General features: G+C 37.8%; 1 protein-coding gene across 2 annotated transcripts; it reads right to left on the bottom strand.

Moving 5' to 3' along the window:
* Positions 1-2261: 2261 nt before the first annotated feature.
* LOC131164675 (protein phosphatase 2C 29) lies at positions 2262-19880 on the bottom strand. Of its 2 annotated transcripts, XM_058122051.1 has the most exons (4): positions 17697-19880; positions 12109-12222; positions 10872-11136; positions 2262-3155 (listed from the first exon to the last, which is right to left on the bottom strand). In XM_058122051.1, the coding sequence occupies exons 1-4, from the start codon at positions 19527-19529 to the stop codon at positions 3031-3033; spliced, it is 2337 nt and encodes a 778-aa protein (XP_057978034.1). In that variant the 5' UTR covers positions 19530-19880; the 3' UTR covers positions 2262-3030. The 2 variants fall into 2 exon arrangements, with proteins under 2 accessions (XP_057978034.1, XP_057978035.1); XM_058122052.1 differs by lacking the exon at positions 2262-3155 and having other exon boundaries at positions 10919-11181.
* Positions 19881-20342: the final 462 nt, after the last annotated feature.

Genomic DNA, 20342 nt, shown 5'->3' with positions numbered 1-20342 from the left:
GGGATATAAGAGGGTTTAATGACACCCTATTAAGCATAAAGAAATTTTGAGTGCACTAGAAGTTGATGAATCCTCATCTCATGAGACTAGATTAAGATCTCAAATCTTTCCGATACTGTTAACTACTAAATTCCTTAGATGGAATATTTTGCATAACTGACATGAATTTGAGAAGGACAGAATTTTGGAATTGTGGAGGAACCAGGTGACTTCCGGTTCATTGTAAATGATCAGTCCATTGCCTGTTTTATCTCATAGGCAGATGATAGCAAATATTGTAGTTCTTTCATCTATGCGAAAAAAAATTGGAGACTCAAGAGAAGGTCTTAAGCATCCTTGAGAAATTTTGATTATAATACCATTCTCCCTTTCTTTAGAAATTAAAGATTTCTAAAAGTAATGCAAATCTTATGGATACTGTGTGTTGAAAACATCTCGGTCGACCAAATAGTTGATTGGTCAATAAGTTTGACTTGGTTTAGGCAACCGAACCAAATTGAACTGAGCGTCCTCGGGCGACCAAACCTTTATGCGGTCACTTTTCACCTTCCCCGGACGCCCGAACTTCACGTTCAAATTCACCTCGAGCAACTGAACTTTAGACCTGGCGACCGAATAGCGGTCTTTTGAAATCGCCTTCGGTTCAGCTACCTGAACATATTTTCAAATACTCAAACATCAAAAACTCGCTTTTTCTCTTGTGTCAGTTCGGGCGACCGAACTTCAAGTCAGACGCCCGAAACTCTCGGGTTGCTCATTTTTAACTGGGATAATTAGGGTTAAAAATTAATTAAGCATTTTTAATAATTTCCAGCGTGTCTCCAACGGTCAAAAATTTCCCTCAGTCTATATATACCCCTTTCATAACTCAAATTAATAACTTTGATTAGCTCATTTTCTCTCTAATTTTTATCCTAATCAAAGTTCTCCTGAAACATGTTTTTATTACAAAATCTTTTATAGGGTAAATTTTATACTTTCCCAATACTCTTTGTTACCTTTTGAAAATCATTACAAAGAATGTATTCATTTTGATTGGACTTTTATTTTATCAAAGTGCATTTGCTCTCACCTAAACTCATATTTTTTTTAAAATCATTTTGAGGGTAAATCTTTGAGTTTCTCCCATTTATTGGTTGATAAATACTTTTGGAGAAAATGTTTTATAGAATTTAAATCTTTATGTGCTTATCATATATATCTTGTTCATAAATTGAAAATATTATTTTGAGTAAAACATCTTTATTCCTTGAGCATTATTTCATATAGCACAATGGTTATTTTCATCAAGTTGTGAGGCCAAACAGATCTAGTAATACTGTAAACTTGTTGACTTCTCTTCTGGCTAGAAATCTAGCATCTTACAATGTTAAAGCAGGAGTCCACTGGTTTCCTGGAATACATTGTCAAGAAATATTCAAATGAAAAATGATGCTCAACTTCTGATGTTAGGCAGATTTTGCAATTCCAGATAATTACAGACATCCTTGAAGCTGTAGTTAACACTGCTGAGACAAAATTTGCTGTTTTTTCATTGACAGCTCCAGGGCCTGAGGGTTATTCTAGCTATTTTGTTTTAATCTCGTCTCTACAAATCAAGAATTGAAGATTTAGTTATTGATATTTCAAAACCTTATGACCCAGTTAGATTGGAGTTTCTATTAAACATTTTTTTAAGCTTCCTAGCTTTTCTTAATTGTCTGAGGGGGCGCCAAAACTCCAAGATTTTCTATTGCTCTAAGTGGAGGGCTTCCTGGTTCAATTTCCTGGGAGGATAAAAAAACATATATTCAACACTAGCTGAGAGCCGGGAAAATTTTAATCTTGATTCCTTCAAATCCAAAATCTAGAAGATTTAGGCTATGTTTTTGGAACAAGAATTCTGTTCAGAAATAAGAAAGAAATATATTTCGCATTTTGTTCTCTCGGAGAATTGAATAGTATTTAAAATAAATAAATATAGCTTAATATGATTAAAAAATTAAAAATAAATATTAGTGCTGCATAGAATTAAAATTCGATCATTTATTATATATTTTACTTCATTTCTCACTTAAAACCCAAAAAAACCGTTTTGGTTCCTCCATATTTTATTGACTCAAAATTGCAGGCAGGGGAGTTGCCCAATCTAAACTGGACTGGAATCCTTTGGAATAGTCCCCGGTTTCCATTTTCCCTGCAGCCACAAACCCCTTTGTTGCTTAGTTAGCAATTCTGGACACAGCTTCCTCTGCAAATAAACACATATAGGTAGAACTGTCTGCACTCTGAATTCAAAATTTTCACATTCAAACCTCATCTTGATATTCAAAAATTTATACATGAAATGAGTGTACTATCAAAATGATTCTTGCAGCAAAGGTACTCTTTTGTGGTGCCATTGGGCATGGCAGCTTTCCTTGCTCTGCAGCCACCAGTATGTACAAGGAATGAGCTTGTATTCTACAAGTTGATCTGGATATGAATTTTCATCTTCTTAATAAAACCGCATTGGTGGAATCCACCTTCAAAATTACAGAAGCTCAATACCCTTGAGAAGGGAATGCTCTAGTTCAGCAACTAAAATCTAAAACCCCCCACCCACCAAATTACAAACATAATTTTTGTGGCTATGAAAAACAAAGGAAGAAAGACACCAACGAATGAAATGAGCCTCCACCTATGCAAAATCCTAAAAAGGGACAAAAACAGAAATTTAACTTAAAAAAAAAAAAGAAAAAAGAAAAAGGATCCTTTTGCCTAGAATGCATTTTTCAACCCCATCTGCAAATTCTCATTTTCCCCCACCCAATTTTCTCGAGATATCCACAGAGTCTTGATGTTTATCTAGTAAGATTAATCTTTACCACTATCACATGGGGTTTCCCTTTCCAACTGTACGATTATGGCGTGAAATGAGAAAAGCCTTACAGGACCCAAAAAGAAGTGTCGGCATTGGAACTGCTCAGATGCCTGCACATTACCTCTGCTTGAGGGCCAAAACTGCTGCATCACCTGTATATAGAGGAATTACTTATGCAGATGAATGTTTCAGAGGTATTTGCCTGATGACTTCCATATTCTTCCTTCAAGTGATATCACCATGACAGTAACATCATCATGGTATTTTCTACGATCTCCTTGAGGGATGTCCAGCAGTTCATGGAAATCCATTCCTATATAAGCAAAGAAAACAAGGTTTAGAATAAGCACAATTGAAAAATAAAATGCAAGCAATTTGGAAAAGCATCCGTTAAAAGCATACACCAGCTCAAATGAATAAATAGTATAAAGGTAGCCGCACATGAGAAAAAAAAAAATGATTCATATTAATCTCATCAGTATAAAAATGATGATGATGATGATGATTATTATTATTATTATTATTATTATTTTCAAGAATAAGCACAATTGAAAAATAAAATGCAAGCAATTTGGAAAAGCATCCGTTAAAAGCATACACCAGCTCAAATGAATAAATAGTATAAAGGTAGCCGCACATGAGAAAAAAAAAAATGATTCATATTAATCTCATTAGTATAAAAATGATGATGATGATGATGATTATTATTATTATTATTATTATTATTATTATTATTATTTTCAAGAATATGGACATTTGACATGAATGATGAATCAGCATACAAAAGGTCAACCTAATTTAAAGTATCTATACACCATAGAAAGAACACCAAAGCAAATCTTCCATTGAAGATATTTTGGGTTGTTATCAAGACTACTATACAAATTTCATTTTATAAATGTGTTTCACGTGGTAGGGCAGAAAAAAAATATATATTCAATATATTCAGCAAAATGCTATTGGCAGCATAGTAATAGCCAGACATGATTCTAATGACTGAAACCAATGACATACAAGTTAGTGCTAACTGATTCAATTAACAGAGCTATAAGTCGTTCACCATTCACTGAGTCCTTGAGGCACCAGACAAACATGAAACCACAAATTCATCTATTACAGCTAGAGTGCAATTGCCTTGACAGACAAATTATTGGGTATATTAAGCAGATAAGTTTGCCAACAACCACCATAACATGGAACAAACTCAAAAGGAGGCAAATATGCGGATATAGAAAAAATAAAACGATCAACTTACAAACATATCTAGAATTTGGAAGATAAGAGTCAGAGTCAGATCCATCTTCAAACAGGGTTAGCTATCAGTGTAAGAGGGGTGCTAGCAACAGCTGTTCCATGCAGTTTCTTTATACAAATTCCCTATGATTGGGCCACTTGGCTATCTTATTCAACCATAATGTGTCAGCTACTTCAGGCAGTCTTGGATTGTCAATGCTACTTTTTGCTTTTTCAATTTCCTTTCATTAATTATGGCTAGCCAAAAAAGCCCCGTCATTAAGTGTATGAGACAGCATGGAGCAATTGCTCCAAGCATTCCTCATCAGTGTAAACAAGCCAAGTGCCGAGATGAAGGCTTCAACACCAAAAACATCAGCACTGGCAAAAAAAAATTCCTAAATACACAAGTTAACCAAAAAAAGAAAAGGAGAGCTTAATTCACACATAATTTTGAAAAAAATGTGTTGAACTTGGTATTTTCAATAACAATATCTATGATGTAGCTAGATTCTAGAGAATCATGCCCAATTGCAAACAATTCAAATGTAGCAAAGAAGAAAATCAAGGAAATTAAAGAGAACCCTTTTGGGCCTGGCACCTTTTCTTTTTGGGGGTGAGACAGGGGATGGAGGAGTGGGTGGGGGTGCTTGTTTAAAATTTAGGATTCCAGCACCAAATAACCAAGCCTCAAGACTCCCAATAGGTGGTGTTAGCTACATGAATCCTCTTCCACCACTCCACGTGATCTAGGGTAATATCCTCCGAAAGTCAGAATGCTGTCAAGTCCTTACAAACTATCTCAGTCCAAGTTAGTTTTGGTCTTCCTCTCCAACAACTACTAATTCCTCCCCATTGATACATTATTTGGCCTACATTGCAAGTGCCCAAACTGTGTTAACTGCCTTCTCCTCATATAATTATTATGCCTAACTTACTACTAATGTGTTCATTACTTATATTATCTTTTAGAGTTAAACCAGTCATCCACCTAGTCAATTTCATAACTTCACCATTTGTATATGTTGCTTCTTTGTTGACATTCTAATCCATGAAGCACTTCTGGTCTTATAGCCAATTATAAATATTACTTCTAATTTTAAGAGTATTCTACAATCACACGACACTGTTGAAGTACTTCTCCATTTTAGCCAACCTGAACTCTATGTAATACACCTTCAATTTCTCTTTCAACTAGCAAAATAGATCAAAGGACCAAAATCTACTAATGCCAAAAATTTCTTGACCACCATGTTCAATAGTTTGTCCAATATTCCTCCTAAACTGACTAAAATTATATTTTATGTAGTTTGTCTTCTACTTAGCTTAAAAACCTCTAGATTCTAAATCTTCTCTCCATAATTCCAACTTAGATTCTATTACACCTCTAGTTTCGTCAATTCAAGACAATATGATCTATAAACAACATACACCATATAATAACCTCATTTTGGATATTTCCTAGTAAGTTTACTGATAACTAAAGCAATCAACGACTCAAACCTAACCCCTCAAAATAAACAATAAACAAAATGAACAATTAAACTAGGAAACCCCTTTTAATCCCTTTCCATTGTAATTCACATCCCTCTGACCCTTCTTCGATTTGTACTTACCCCCAACAAAGTGCACTTCTGTCCCTCTAGCATCACACATTTTTAAATCCAATTTATCCATTATCTCTTGGGCTTCTAAATCCTTCCTAGAAATCACTTCCACTGGTGTAGGTAAAATTCCATCATTGCACCGCATTTTATTATCCAAACCATTATTTTCAAAAATAGAAACCCCCTCCAATCCTTCCAACGGGGCTGGTTGAACATATGATATGGCCCTGAGATAATCAAAGGAATCAAAAACATATCCATATTGTTTCCGAATCTCATCCAGCAGCAAACTCCCATCACAATCAAACTAACATATGTCATCACTATTGTTAAATTACCACTTTACCTAAAAGCTTCAGCTACTAGGTTGTAGGCCAACAATTTATATCAAGCCTTAACACTCCCCCGCAAGTGCAGCCCAATAGAACATGGAGAGAAACAAACAATGAGCAACACCCATATTGGGAACACAATAATTTTTTTTGAAAAACTTACATTAAAAGCACGCAACAAGACTAGAACCCAAGACCTCCTCGTAACCAGCTCTAATACCATGTTTGAGAACCACTTCATCTAAAAGCTTAAGTTGTTAGGTTGTGGGCCAACAATGTATATCAAGCTTTACCAACTATCATTATCTGAAAAATCTCCCCATTTCTAAGCCTCCTTTGCTACTTCCGTTACTCCCTATATCTTTCTTCTTAGCAAGTGGATCTTCCAAGATACTCAATTGACCTTTAGAATCTCTCCTTTGGCCTTATCTCACCAGAATGCTCTCTAGCTTCATATAATTTCCTCATTTCCGTGCCCATCAGAGTAGCCTTCCGTACACCTTAGGACCCTTAGATTTTTCAAAATTAAACCTAAACCATCGGGTTTTGCACCTAAACCAACTTCTTTTTTACTATTACTCCAGGATATACAAATCTCCTTGGCAAAACCAAAATCAACAACCGATCTAACACTTTTGTTATAATCATTTTTTTTTTTAAACTGATTTGAAAACCAAGCTAAAAATCATCCTAAGTACACACTCAATGTTGATCCTCTCTATGTTTGTCTTGAAGAATTGGAGACGGTATATGATTTCGTTAACTATCTGAATACCAACCTCCCCCTTGTCAGGCTTCTGTGAATTTTGACCAGGGAAGTGAACCTCTTCAATGATAGGGTCAAACATGGGGCCTTGCAATGGGCCTTCTTAGAAACAAAACCCAACTATGAAATCCCGTGTTGAGGAGGACCTATTTTTGAAACCAAAGAAAGAGCCATAGAATTATTATTTAAACATTGGACCTGTTCTATTATATGGCCCAAATTTGTTAAGAAAGAAGCACTAGCTTTCTCACATACCTGGCCCAAATCCAAGACGAGAACTAGACGTCCCAGCACAACCTTCGTACCTTCATCTTCCACAATTGCAACCCTAGCCATCTCTATGACACTCATAGCGAACACCAGAACCCTCTACACTTTCACCTTCTAGATGCTCTCCTCCAGTCGAGCAGCAATGTTATCCAGAGCTGTCACTTCAGGTTGCTTCAAATGCAAATCTCCCCCACAGTTTTCTAATTTTATATAGACTACACAGCCTTCGCCTAACCTCCCTTCCAACACCACCTGACTCCACGACCTGGGAGCTAAAGAACTTGCTACTTCTGACCCTTTAGGATCATGATGAAACTCCTTCACAACTCGCAAAACTCATTTGCAAAGCTTTTCCATCCAATTCCATTTACACCTCCAGGACTAAATGCTGAAAAGTTATTCACTTTCCCCCTCAGCCCTAGCTCCAAAGACTTCCGCACGGACCGCACCTTCATCCACCTAATCGTCATCCAGCAGTGAGGGTTTCCCTTATGAACGTTTCTAGATCCCCTTTCTAGCCAAACCAAAGTTGACAAGCCATCAACAATCTCCTTCAAGAGTTTAACCCACCAATTTCGAGAGACGTGGTCCTCAAGCACACACAAGAAAGGGGTCTCCCCCTACTCCAAACTCAGATTGAAGGATAACTTTCGATCTGCACCAAATGCCTTAACATCTACTGATGGCACAGCCATGATCGAGTTCATGTGAGAATGATAGGGTTGTTTCATGAGAGGAAGAGAGGTCCATTCACAAGCTTGTTAGTTTCCTTGATTTCCTATAAACCCTAATCTGATCATACTACCTTTGTATCTGAGATAAGTAATTTAAATGCACATACTTAAAAGTTTAGGGAAAAGAAGAGGGACTTGCACATGATATATATTTACCTTGAGAAAGCATATGATAGAATACCTAGGGAAGTTCTATGGTGGGTTTTAGAAAAAAAAGGTGAATGTAGTAGGTATACTGGTGTCATTAAGGATATGTACGATGGAGTAATGACTAGTGTAAGGACTATAGAAGGAGAAACTAAAGAATTTCCTATCACCATAGGTGTACATCAAAGATCTGCTTTGAGTCCTTATCTTTTTACTTTAGTGATGAACTAATTGACTAAGAGTATTCAAAAGGAGGTTCCATGGTGTATGTTGTTTGCAGATGATATTGTATTAATTGATGAAACTAGGGACGGAGTAGAAACTGAGTTAGAATTATGGAGAGAAACTTTGGAATCCAGAGGCTTTTGGATTAGTAGAAATAAGACAGAATATATGAAATGTAATTTTAGTAATGAAAGGAGGAATATTGGAGACAAAGTTAAACTTGATGATGAAGAAATAAATAGCACTTGTAGATTTTGATACCTTGGATCTATTATGCAAGTTGAGGGAGAAATTGAAGATGATGTAATGCATAGAGTTAAAGCAGGTTAGGTAAAATAGATAAGTGTTTCAAGTGTGCTCTGTGATCATAGAATACCCTTAAAATTGAAAGGGAAGTTTTATTAGACAGCTAGAAGACCAGCTATGCTATATGGATCGGAATGTTAGGCGACAAAGAAACATAATACCCAAAAAGTAAAAGTTTCCAAGATAAGAATGCTTAAATGGATGAGTGGTATAACATTGAAAGATAAATTAAGGAATGAACATATTTGCGGTAAGTTAGATATAACTCCTATAGAAGATAAGATAAGGAAGGGACAACTCAGATCGTATGGGACACTTGCAACATAGACCACATAATGCACTAGTGAGGAAAAGTGAGTTAGTTACTGTGGGGGACAGTAGAAGGGGTAGGGGTAGGACCTAAAATAACTTGGGAGGAGATAGTGAGTAAGGAGTTAATATCCCTAAATCTGTCAAAAGAAATGGCCCATGATTGCATAAATTCGTGAAAAAGGATTCATACAGTCAACCCCACCTAGTGGGACTTAAGGCTTGGTTTTGTTGTTGTTGTTGTTGTTGAAATACATGCATTTATAAATTCATCATTTGAGTAAATTTAAGGCACAAGGATTTCAAAAAGTATGCATTTTAAAATTAATTGTTTAAACATTTTAAAAAGCTATAAATTTGAATTTTTATTCTTAATATACAAAAGCGAAGTATCCTATGATTAGAATTTGATCAAGATTCTCAATTTATTGAATCAATTTTCACACCATCTCGCATCTATTTCAGAAAAAGTTCCACCTTTTTTAATCAATAGAAGCTTTTTGCTGCATTTTTTAACAGGAATCTAGCTTTAGGCAAAAAGCAATAGAATCTCTTTGGTAAGTTCCTACAAATTATCTACAAGAACTCCAACCAGAGCCATGAGGAATTCAGATTTACGTAAAGGACCTAAAACTGCCACAAGGGACCAAAAAAGTTTAAATAGAAACAAACCATTGGTCTTATTTGTCTCATTCTAAATCTCCATCCCCCCCTCCCCACCAAAAAAAAGAAAAAGAAAAAGAAAGCGCCACAGCCAGCACCATTGCCAAGGCCAATTCATAGCATATAAAAATCATCACCTTTTCCATGCTCTGAGCTCCCAACATTTTTGGTGGCCAAGCAAATCACTGAAGCATGTCATCATCCCTTCTGAAGATAGTTCTAATGGTGTTGGTGAAGGCAAATGAATGAATTGAATGATCATGAATATGAAATTCAACCGGTACTCACATCATGTTGATGAAATTCAAAGATTGATATTGTTGGCTTCCATTGCAGATAATTAGAACAAAGTGATGCAGTTGACTGGAACGAAAACTAAAAAGACAAGGGGAAGGGTTGAAATGGTGTTGAGGGTATGAGTTGGGGAGATACATGGGCATGGAAGCAAAATCAAATGCATGTATTTGGGCTTTCAAAATTCACCTTGATTTTCACCTGAATTCAAATGCCAACCTCAAAATATGACCATAACACTTTAGTTTGTATTTAAGACCTCAATTTAAAATCACAATATCTAAATACACATTCCCAACTGCACTATAAATAAATTTTCAAAAATTCAACATTTTTTTCATAATTAATATCAAATTAAATCAAAACACAATAAATTCTGCCCTTATTTAGGCTAGAAGTCCATGATTAATACAGCCTCCAATAAATTTCCTCTGAAGCGGCGTTGACTCTATTCTCAAGACCACAATGAAGAAGTTCAATGAATTGAGACAAATGTCACTATGGACACTAAAAAATGAGAAGCCATTTGGATTCAATGTTGTGGGCAAGGCAATGTAAGTTATTGTGATAAAAATGTTATCGAAATGCAGGAGTGCTGACCAAAGCTGCAACGGGGTTAAAAATTGGACATGGCTGAGATGATGTCAAGTATCTAAGACAAATCAAAATGATAGGTCATGAAATAGAGATGAGAATGCACAAAGGCGGAAGGTGGGATAGCGCTATATCAATGGCACTGCAGATTCATATCAAAGACCAGCATTATGAGAAACTTAATAGTTTAATTCAATTGCTTGATGTGATGAACAACTGAATATATAGATAAACCATGAAGGCAAACATTAAACAAAGAAGGGAACAGAAGGTAGAAGATTTCATGACTTTTACAACCAGTAGCAGACCAATAACGGATAATACCAGATATGTAAGATCAAAAAAGGCAGATAAGTACAATTTGCTTCCTGTCTAAATTTGACAACATAGACTGATACCTAGCATCAAATTCTTACAGTGACATGACCATCCTACAAACTAAACCAAGTGTATAACTTGACAGATTAAATCAGATGTGCCTCTTCAAGTCATTTATATATGAGAAAGGGAATAGATGTATAGCTAAATGAATAAAAAACTCAAAATTACCAGCTTTCTTGGCAGCACGGAAAAGGAGCTCCTCTATCAAGTGTTGCGCTGGGTCCCCATCTGGAAACTTCTCCATGAAACTCTCAACATGAGCAACCACTTCCTCATTACTCAAATATTGATATAAGCCATCAGACGAGAGGATTAAAAACTGATCTCTCAGACAAAGTTTATGGTGACGAAGTGATGGTGAACAGGATATGTATGGTGCAGTACCAATATACTCATTCCGAAACATTTCCAGTAACGAATCATTCCACTTTGGCTGCACCAACATGCAGATCAAAATATCATTTCAATCTCCATATTCCTGATGAAAACACATTTGGCATACTCATTACATCAAAGAGACAAAAAAGGAAAGAGTGAATCATTGAAAAGTCTTCATCTAGTGCACATGGCAACTTCTTTCTAGGTATCACCTTATTTTTCAACAGTTTTTACTTCAATTTTGAAAATAAATTTTCACTTCAGAAACACAACTATACTATCTGGAATGTTCGGAGTCTTCGGACCTCTTTTGCAGTTCTTCTGTGGCCTTCGTTATATCTTAATCATTTTTCAACTCTTCCAACACATACACACGCAGGCACAAAATGCAATTTATCTCAATGGTGCCTGGTGTTTAGCACAAATGCTTCAGTGCAAACAATAATAAATAGCATTGTTTCTTACTGAAACAATAAACAAAAATTCAGAGATTTTGCAACTTTATGTTATTATTAATCTTGTTGTCTAAACTTGCTAATGTCCCTTAACTCAAACTAATTTTCGGAGGCAAACATGATTTAATTGTCAGACTCGATCTTTGAGCATTGAACAATTTTCATTTTGTATCTCTCTCAATTCTTCCAATTATTTACAAAATAGAAACAACTTTATAATTAACCACCACTCCCCCCCCCCCCCCTCCCCAAAACCAAAAAAAAATACAAAATGCAATAGTTTCAGAGCATGACACAAAGTACTGAATTTGATGCACAACAACATCAGGATATGACAGTAATGCAACTCATCAGTGCCAATCTGGATGCCAGTAGTCATAACAAATCCAAAAAATTCTGCAGGGATAAAACAGGAAAAGAATTTTGTTGTATCATCAATAAAATAAGCATATACAAACTGCACTGGCACCACCACCACAACAAACTTTTTTTTTTCTTTTTTCCCCTTTGAGGACTGGGAATGGAGGGAACCTTGAAGTAATAATACATCTAAGTATAATAAAAAAACAGACCTGCTTGAGAAATCCAGCTCCAAATGCTCGTGTGACTTTAAGACGACCTTTCACCCTATCATTAACAATACACTGGCTATCATCTGGATGTTCTTTCTTGATTCTTATGATTTCCTGCAGAATTTAAGCAAATAGACAATCACTAGCAAATCTAAGATAATATGCATTAAATAATCACAAGAAAAGAAATCACAACAAGGGTTATGCAATCATCATTATTAAGCAACAGACATGGGCTAAAAGACAAGATATTAAGAGAAATTTTAATATAAATCATTAATAATAGAGCAATAACCATCTGGAAATGGATTTATAATCGATAACATGAAATCAAATCTTCAGATTTTAATGCCTTGAATGAAGCATTGCAGCAAAGCCACATTAGTATAATATTTAATTTCAACCTGAAGTAGAACTTAACCATCCAAGAGTCTCAAGTTCAGCAAATGATTGACACGATAACTAAAACAAGGCTAAGTAAAAAAGATCTAAACACAATGGTCAGTGGGAATGAGATGTAAAAAAGATTAAAAGATATCTGCTGCTTTGGTGAACACATCTCCAGGCAGCAAAAAATAGAAGTCGATGACATTAATAAGCTACCCACTGAAAACTTAAACACCTATCAAAAAGAAACACGGCTGACCAACATGATTCACGGGGTAGATTTTCTCTTCCTTCACTATCACAATGCTGACAAACAAAAAAACAAACAACAACCAAGCCTTGGCTCTACAAGATGGGGTGGGCTAAATGAAATCTCTTCCTTCATACTGCACAATATAGGGTAGTATCCTCTGATAGTTGGAATGCTGTTGAACCTTACTATCTTGGTCTTGTTCTAGGTCTACTCTTCCCCCTCCTATTCCCACCAACAATAACTAGCTTACTCCTCATCATTGGTGCAAAATTTGGCCTACATTGCAAGTACCTAAACCATTTAACCACCCTTCCCTTATCTTCTACAGGTGCGGTGCAAAACCTACTACAATTGTGTTCATTCCTTAATTTATCTTTCAGAGTTATACCATTCATCCACTCAACATTCTATGACAAGGCTTACAGAAAGGGAAAAGAATTCCCAGGTCTGAAATCCTCAGAGATTTTATCTACACAAGCAGATAACAAAAAAACTTCAGTAAGGAATAAAACTCATCCAAAATGTATGCACAGGCATATATAAAGATAATAAAACATGAGAATTGTGCAATTTTCCCATATGAGTTGAATGAAGATTGATTATCATAAAAGGTGAATGAAGATTACAACATCATAATTTCCACAAACAAAAAGCTTTCCAAAATATCAAGAAGTCTATTTAGTTTATCCTGCCCCCAAGCAGAAGGTGTGCGTTGTGCACTAAAATCAAACCTTAGTACACAATTATCCAAAACTCTCTCTCGATCTCCCTCTCTCGCCCACTCACACAAACACACACTCTGTCTATGCATGCAGATGCAGTGGGGTGTGCCTTTTTTTTCCCTGAGTGGTAGAGAGAGAGAGAGAGAGAGAGAGAGAGAGATAAGAGAGAGAACAAAAATAAAAGTAGCTCCAATCAAAGTATCTTGAAATTTTTAAATGGTTCAAAAACTATATGCCAAACTCTAAAACCTTGTCAAAGCTTAAGTAAAGTTGCATTCAATGGCAGAGTCTCCAAACAATTTCCATCAAATTTGACAAAGGAAGTATATAGAAATCATTTTCTTCCATATAATATTGTAGAATACCAAAATTAACATTACCCAAGTCCCAATGCACACCACAAACTCAAGACATCATAGACAACAAAATTCAGCAAGGTCATTTTTCACATTGAACACCTAGATTCCTAGAATGGCACAATTTGAGTCATATTTAAATCTTCTCTCATTCTTCTTCAACCAATTCTGTTTTTTTTCTAAGCACTAGCATCATTATGTAAGAAAAATATTTTTTAAAAATGACGTGCTCAAGCTATTCAGGGAGGAATGTTAAAAATAAATGGAAAGGGTATTTGTAAAACTTGTTTGTAATCTAAATATAAGTATAATGTCTTACGAATCACTTTTCTTTTCTCTGGGCACAATATTAAGCATCAATTTTATTCATTCCCTTTGCTTAGAAAAATTTTAACAGCTGAAGAGGTTGATAATATATTATGTAAGAATAGGAAACCTTATAGTCTTCTCTCTTCAAATCCATAAATTTACTTTTTATTTAAACTTTGATTTTTCTTCTTCTATGCTTGCTTATAATATTATGACATATCACTCGAGGGTAATGAGAACTGCCTTTTGATCTTTTATCTTTCTCCAGGATCATAGCCTCAATTTCCATGAAATAATATTTAATCATTCTTTTTTTCTCTATGCCACCCTAGATGGTACATCCATTAAAAGTTTAGAATAATCTAGTGTTGGTAGATATGAGAAGACAAATTTATCATATTCTAGACAATTTACACAAATTTTTTTAGGGATATCTTACCTTAGAATCCTTACTCCCCAAAGTTTGGATATCATAGGCAAAGAATGCAAGGTTATCCACCACTTGGTCAAAATATTTGAAAATTATAATAAAATTTCAAACTGAAACATCATCACGCATTAAGCTTCAAACTTTCCATAGGAAGGCATTCAATGACCACTTAAGAGATTCCTCTGTTTTTTAATATGGGGCTAAATTTGGGGACAGCATATTCCCTTTCAATATGGTCCATGGTTAGAATCATGGAAATGGCTTTCCAGCATTCATTTCTCAACATATTTGACCACAGTCAACTACCTGGACACCTTTATATATGACTTGATTTGAGAGCTGATCTCCATTCAATTGACCAAATGGTTACGCACCGCACAAGCCCCTGAAGTCAAGCAACACAAAATGTGGGGACTTGGGGAAGGGCCAACATACCTGCATCACAGTAACATGCAGAAAGTCCAATTATTTGAATCACATTGCATCATCCAATACCATCAACAGCTACTGGGAACAAAGCTTGTGAGAGGAAGATGGTCTTAAAGTTTCACAGCTAGCTGAATACAAACCCAAGCTTGTCTTCCATTTCGCAAGTTACAAGTGGCATTGTACATTTCAAATGAAGTTCAAAAATAATCTTTGGTGGGAGAGGTTACTCCAAAAGCTCTATTTCCCCATTTATATCACCTCTTTAAGTATAGAGCCACATTTACCCTCTATCTTCCTCCCAATCCTTCATATAACTTAGCAGGCCAAGCTACCCATGTTAGAACTTATTTAGTAAATTTATTCTTCTAAATCTTTCATAGACTATTCTTAGCAGTTATGTTGTTACAACCACCACATTAGTCTCAACTTCAAAAAGAACAAGAGAAGCTGGAAGAGCATTCCCAGGACTTGCACCCTGGTCCCGAAGGTCATATCCATATCAGGTTTAAAGAGTGTAAAATCTTTCACCTCTCATGATTCCTAGACAAAGATCATAATTAGGTGTTTGATGGAAACAATGGGCTGAACTAGATATAAAGGTACAAGTCCAGACAAGTCTGATTTCATATTCATTTGAACAAAAGACACAAAATTATAGGAATGAACCCACCTGCTGATGAGTATAAAGCAGCAAAAGTATCAGACTTGAAGCAAAGGCTAATTCTGATCTACAGCAAAGAGTTTACCATGAAAAATGCCATAAAAGGTCAAAATCCATGGCTGAGGCCAAACCTGCATGAATGCTTTTATTGCAGATAGTAGTAAAAAAGCCTAGAGTGTACTTGTAGCCATAAAAAGCAAAGCTGGATTTCAGCTAATGCTCATAAGAGCTAACTATCTATGAAGATCTGATTGCATCCACAAGTACAGAAAATGTTGTTGAACTACTGTGAGGATTAAAAAGACAAAATCATTCTATAATTCAACAATATGAAAAAAAAAAAAAAATTTGTCAAACTTGAATGTATCAAAAGCTGTCACATCAGATGATGAATCTATTCCTTCTCCACAATCCTTCAGAAATGATCTAATCATCAACAGCTGACATCAAGTCAGACAACAGACAAATAGAACCATCTCCAAAGGCTTAACACATACATTAAAGGCATAACCATCAACAAAACAATCAAATTAAGTACAAAACCTGGAAAATACAATTAGCGGGGCAGCTTACCAGGAAGCTTCCCCACATCTTCCTAACTGTATTTTAGAAGGGGAGATGAAAATGACAAGAAGCTAAGAAAGGGAAGTTTTGTCACATCTAACTCTTAAAACAGCATCAAATGCTAAATAGCTTTACTGTAAAGCAACAATTTTTTCCCTTTGGTGTAAAAATGGACTCTGCCAGCAATAGGAACCTCCATGGCATCAATGGGTTGAGAGACTTTACAAAACAGGCCTCCCAGTTCACCTTAGTTCCCCAGATGGTCAACCCAAGGCACAGGTAATTTTATGAAGCTGTTTGATGATCAAAGGGGGCATTCTACAAGGTATAGATTAAAGAAGATACATCAACATATTATCTGTTTCAGCTAGATGTTAAAGCATGCAGAAAATGACAGATTAGGACAGCTCAAGCACCATGTCAAGATGTCATGACTCCATTTACCCAAGAGGATAAACCTATTGAGGCAGCAGGGCAAATGTCTAGGACAACCTACTAGGCTCAAGGTAAAATAATTCCATGAAATTCAAGACACAGGTAGGACGAAGAAAGATTAAGGGAGACAATATTACTTCATCATAAGTAGGTGGACTATTATGAACTGGCCATGAGAACGCTCCAAAGGGATGTCACCTAACAACTAAAGATCTGGTTGTTCGACTAGACCTACTGCATATGAAGTGCAAGAAAAAGAAGCATCCACAGATAGATTTGACATGCGTAAACCTTCAATAAAAAGAATTAGGAATGAAAACAACATTATAGATGAGTTAAAATCATCATGCCATTTGGCCCATCCTTGAGCATTGACTATATACTTTGGTAAAGGCAATGTACAGAAATGAATATTTGAGGATCAGCTACAACCCTAAAATTCACCAATGAATATGAGAATCACATTATCCCTTCATTTGAGGAAAGTAGATTAGCGTGCGATCAGTGCCCAAGAAGCAGCAAGTCCTGACCACGAATTATCTCACTCAGCCATTCCCAACCCTAACTGGCATAGGGATAGCATGCCTGTTGATAGAAAAATCATGAAAATTTGCACCTTGACCTATGCCTCATTGTAAGGTCTTGAAATCATGTTATCACATCCTTTTGTCTCTACTCTATGCTATGGATAATTGAGTTTAACAGCTTCAGAAGAACAAGTGAGCAGTTAAAAAGATAAATGTGTAAGTTATTGAAATTGCTATATTCAACTGGTTCTAAAAAATCCTGGGTTTAAGGAAAAACAAGATGTCAGACACATATTAGTCAGCATATGCACCAAGTCAAAATTGTCCAAGCTAAAAATTAGTTAATCTTCCGCAGTGCACATAAATACAGAAGGTTAAAAAAATGATACCAGATCTCTATGCAGCATATTCTTATATCCATAATGTCCAAACAGGCTTCCAATGCATGATAATACAATGAACAATGAACAATGAACAATGAACAAAAATAATAGCAATTGGAAATGAAGTCCTACCTCTTCAATGCTTGTGCTGTGATCAGTGGACAGCTGCAAGGCTGTCAACTTCACTGCCTGGGCAGGCACCTCACGTACCACCTTACTCACATTTTCACCAGGAGCAGTGGACTCCTCAACTATACCCTCCGTGCTTGAACCTACATCCCCCTGTCCATTTGACTCCGTCCTAGAATTTAACTCCTGTGGCTCATACTGTGCCACTATAGCTCGACTATCACCCACATTCATCACATAAACATCCTCATCTCTCATAAGCGCAACCAACAAACACGAACCCATCAATGCAAGCTCAGGATTCGTATCTATAAACTTATCTGTCATATCCAAATATGCAAACTCAGTTACTTCAAGAGCACGCGACAATGCTCTCAAAACCAACTCATGATCAACAGGACCCACCTTCCGTTTCCTGCAACTCCCAGAAGTTCTCTCCTCCTCCCTACTATCAATTTCAATTTTCTCCTTGTCATCTAACCCAAATTTCCATGGAAATAACTTTCTTCCATGACTCTCCCTATGCTTAGATAGACCATGTTTCAATTTGGACAACAAAAGCCACCTTCTGCTCACTGCAGAACCAGCATTGCTCACACTGAGAGCATCATCAACAGAAAAGGCAAAACGATCAGAACCCGAAAGATCAAGCCCATCTTCTGGATCATCCTCAGCAAGATATTCCCAGAGACGCTTCCGTCTAGTTTGAGCCTCTTCCGGATGAAATGTGACTCGCTTACCAGGACGATCGAGGGGTTGGGCATTCGGATCGTTTCCAATCTTCTTCAAAATTTCCCCAACACTTCCAGCCTCTCCAGCCGAACAGTCCTCCGCTACTTGTGGCGGGTTTGATTCCTCTAAAACCACTACATTTTCTGAGGTCACATCCCTAACCTCAGGTCTCAAAACTTCTGTATCAGCTTCATCAACATCCCAAAACAATCCCTCAAGCTCATTGAACACAGCGCGGTAGAGATTGCCCATCAAGAACTCCGGCGCATCGGGGCCGTTAAATCCGTCATAAATCCCAACAAACAACCACCCTTGCTCTTCCGATACGACCACATGAACCCGATCCTCGCCGGCCTTCCCCAAAGCCCACTGAACATTACTCTCACTCTTCACCTCCGACTCGCCGCCGTCTCCGGGCGCCGACATCTCCTTCCGCCCGCCGAAATATCTCACTGGCACTACCCACGGCCGCTTCTTCTCCGAGAAGTTCCGGTAAAACGCCTTCCGGATCCCCGAAATGCCCTTCTTCCTCCTCTTTTTCACAAAAGTGCCACCCAGCGGAGCCGAGAACGGCACTCTCCCCTCACTCGGCTCCGCGGTCCCATCCAACGGCCCAGACAATGCCCCCCGCTCGATCGGACCGGACATGAAGAAACCCCTCTCCATCGGGCCGGACGGTTCGCCGCCTCTCGGAACCGGCTGCAGAGGGAGGGCACTAAACGACGACGTACTCTCGAAGCCATTGACGATACTGCTCTTCACGCCGTCAGTGGCATCGTCGTAAATACCATCGAGCTGGAGGACAGTTCTGGGAGTTGAAGTGTTGGCGCTCACGGAAGCACCCGAGATGGCCTTGAACCCGGTTTCCGGCAACCCGGGCCGGGGCCGGAGCTCCGGGTCGTCGAACCGGAGGGACTGGGTCGGCGAGAGGAACCGGCCGGAGGCAGTGGGGGAGGGGAAACGCGCGGAGGAGCGGACGTAGCAGAACGAGTGGCCTAGGGCTTCGTCAAGCGCCTCGCCGGCGGCGAAGACTGGGTCGGGCTGGTGGGTCGCTCCGGTCGGATCCTTGAAGCACGAGACGAGCTGCGAGAATCCGCCTCCCATCACATTGGATGAGAGAGAGAGAGGGGGGGGGGAAGAGGGAAAGAGCTGTTTCCCGGCGACGAGAAAGAGAGCAGCAGAAGAAGAAGAAAGTGTTTTCCTGCTTTCAGGAAGTGTTTTCAGAGTGGGAGAGAGAGAGAGCGAGAGAGAGAGAGAGAGAGAGAGAGAGTTGTTTTTAAAAACAAAAACAAATAGAAATTTGTTTGCGTGTTTTGTTTTGGGCCGGTGTGGTGAAGCGAGGGAGGAAAAGGAAAGGAAAGACGACTTGGTTGGCTGTTTGGGGAGTGAGAAACTGGGGAGAGAGAGAGAGAGAGTAAAATGGTTTGGTTTTTTCTTTTTCTTTCCTTTTTCTTTTCATTTACTTTGTTTTACTCTGACTTGAATTTCGACTTATATTATTCCGTTGGGTGCAGTTGTTGGGTCTTGGTTGACGGTTACACCTGGCGTTTCCCATCTGCTGGAATTTTTTTTATTGTGAGGGAAGGAGTCCAGGTCACCTGCCACGTCGATATTTTTGGCGCTGCCGGGGGGTCACCCTGGAGGGACGCCACGTCAGAATCCAACCGTTATTCCCATTTTGCCCTTAGGACTTCGATAATTGAATACGGGGAAAAGGGAAAGTGGGGAGGGATGTGGTAGGGTCAACACGGAAAATAGAGGCTGGGCGAGGCATTTTTGTCTTTATGGGGGTGCTTTTGTCCTTTTCGTTGTTTGGGTCTTTAATGGGCCTTCCAGTTTGGGGCCTCGCCTCAAAGCCCAGTTTGCTTGGAGCCCTTTGTCCACTTTTTATTCCAATTGACCAATCTACCCCTTTTG

This window comes from Malania oleifera, chromosome 9, assembly GCF_029873635.1.
Source record: "Malania oleifera isolate guangnan ecotype guangnan chromosome 9, ASM2987363v1, whole genome shotgun sequence".
NCBI classification, from domain to species: domain Eukaryota; kingdom Viridiplantae; phylum Streptophyta; class Magnoliopsida; order Santalales; family Ximeniaceae; genus Malania; species Malania oleifera.
Note: the sequence above shows the minus strand (reverse complement) of the source record. Positions and strands in the feature narration are given on the sequence as shown.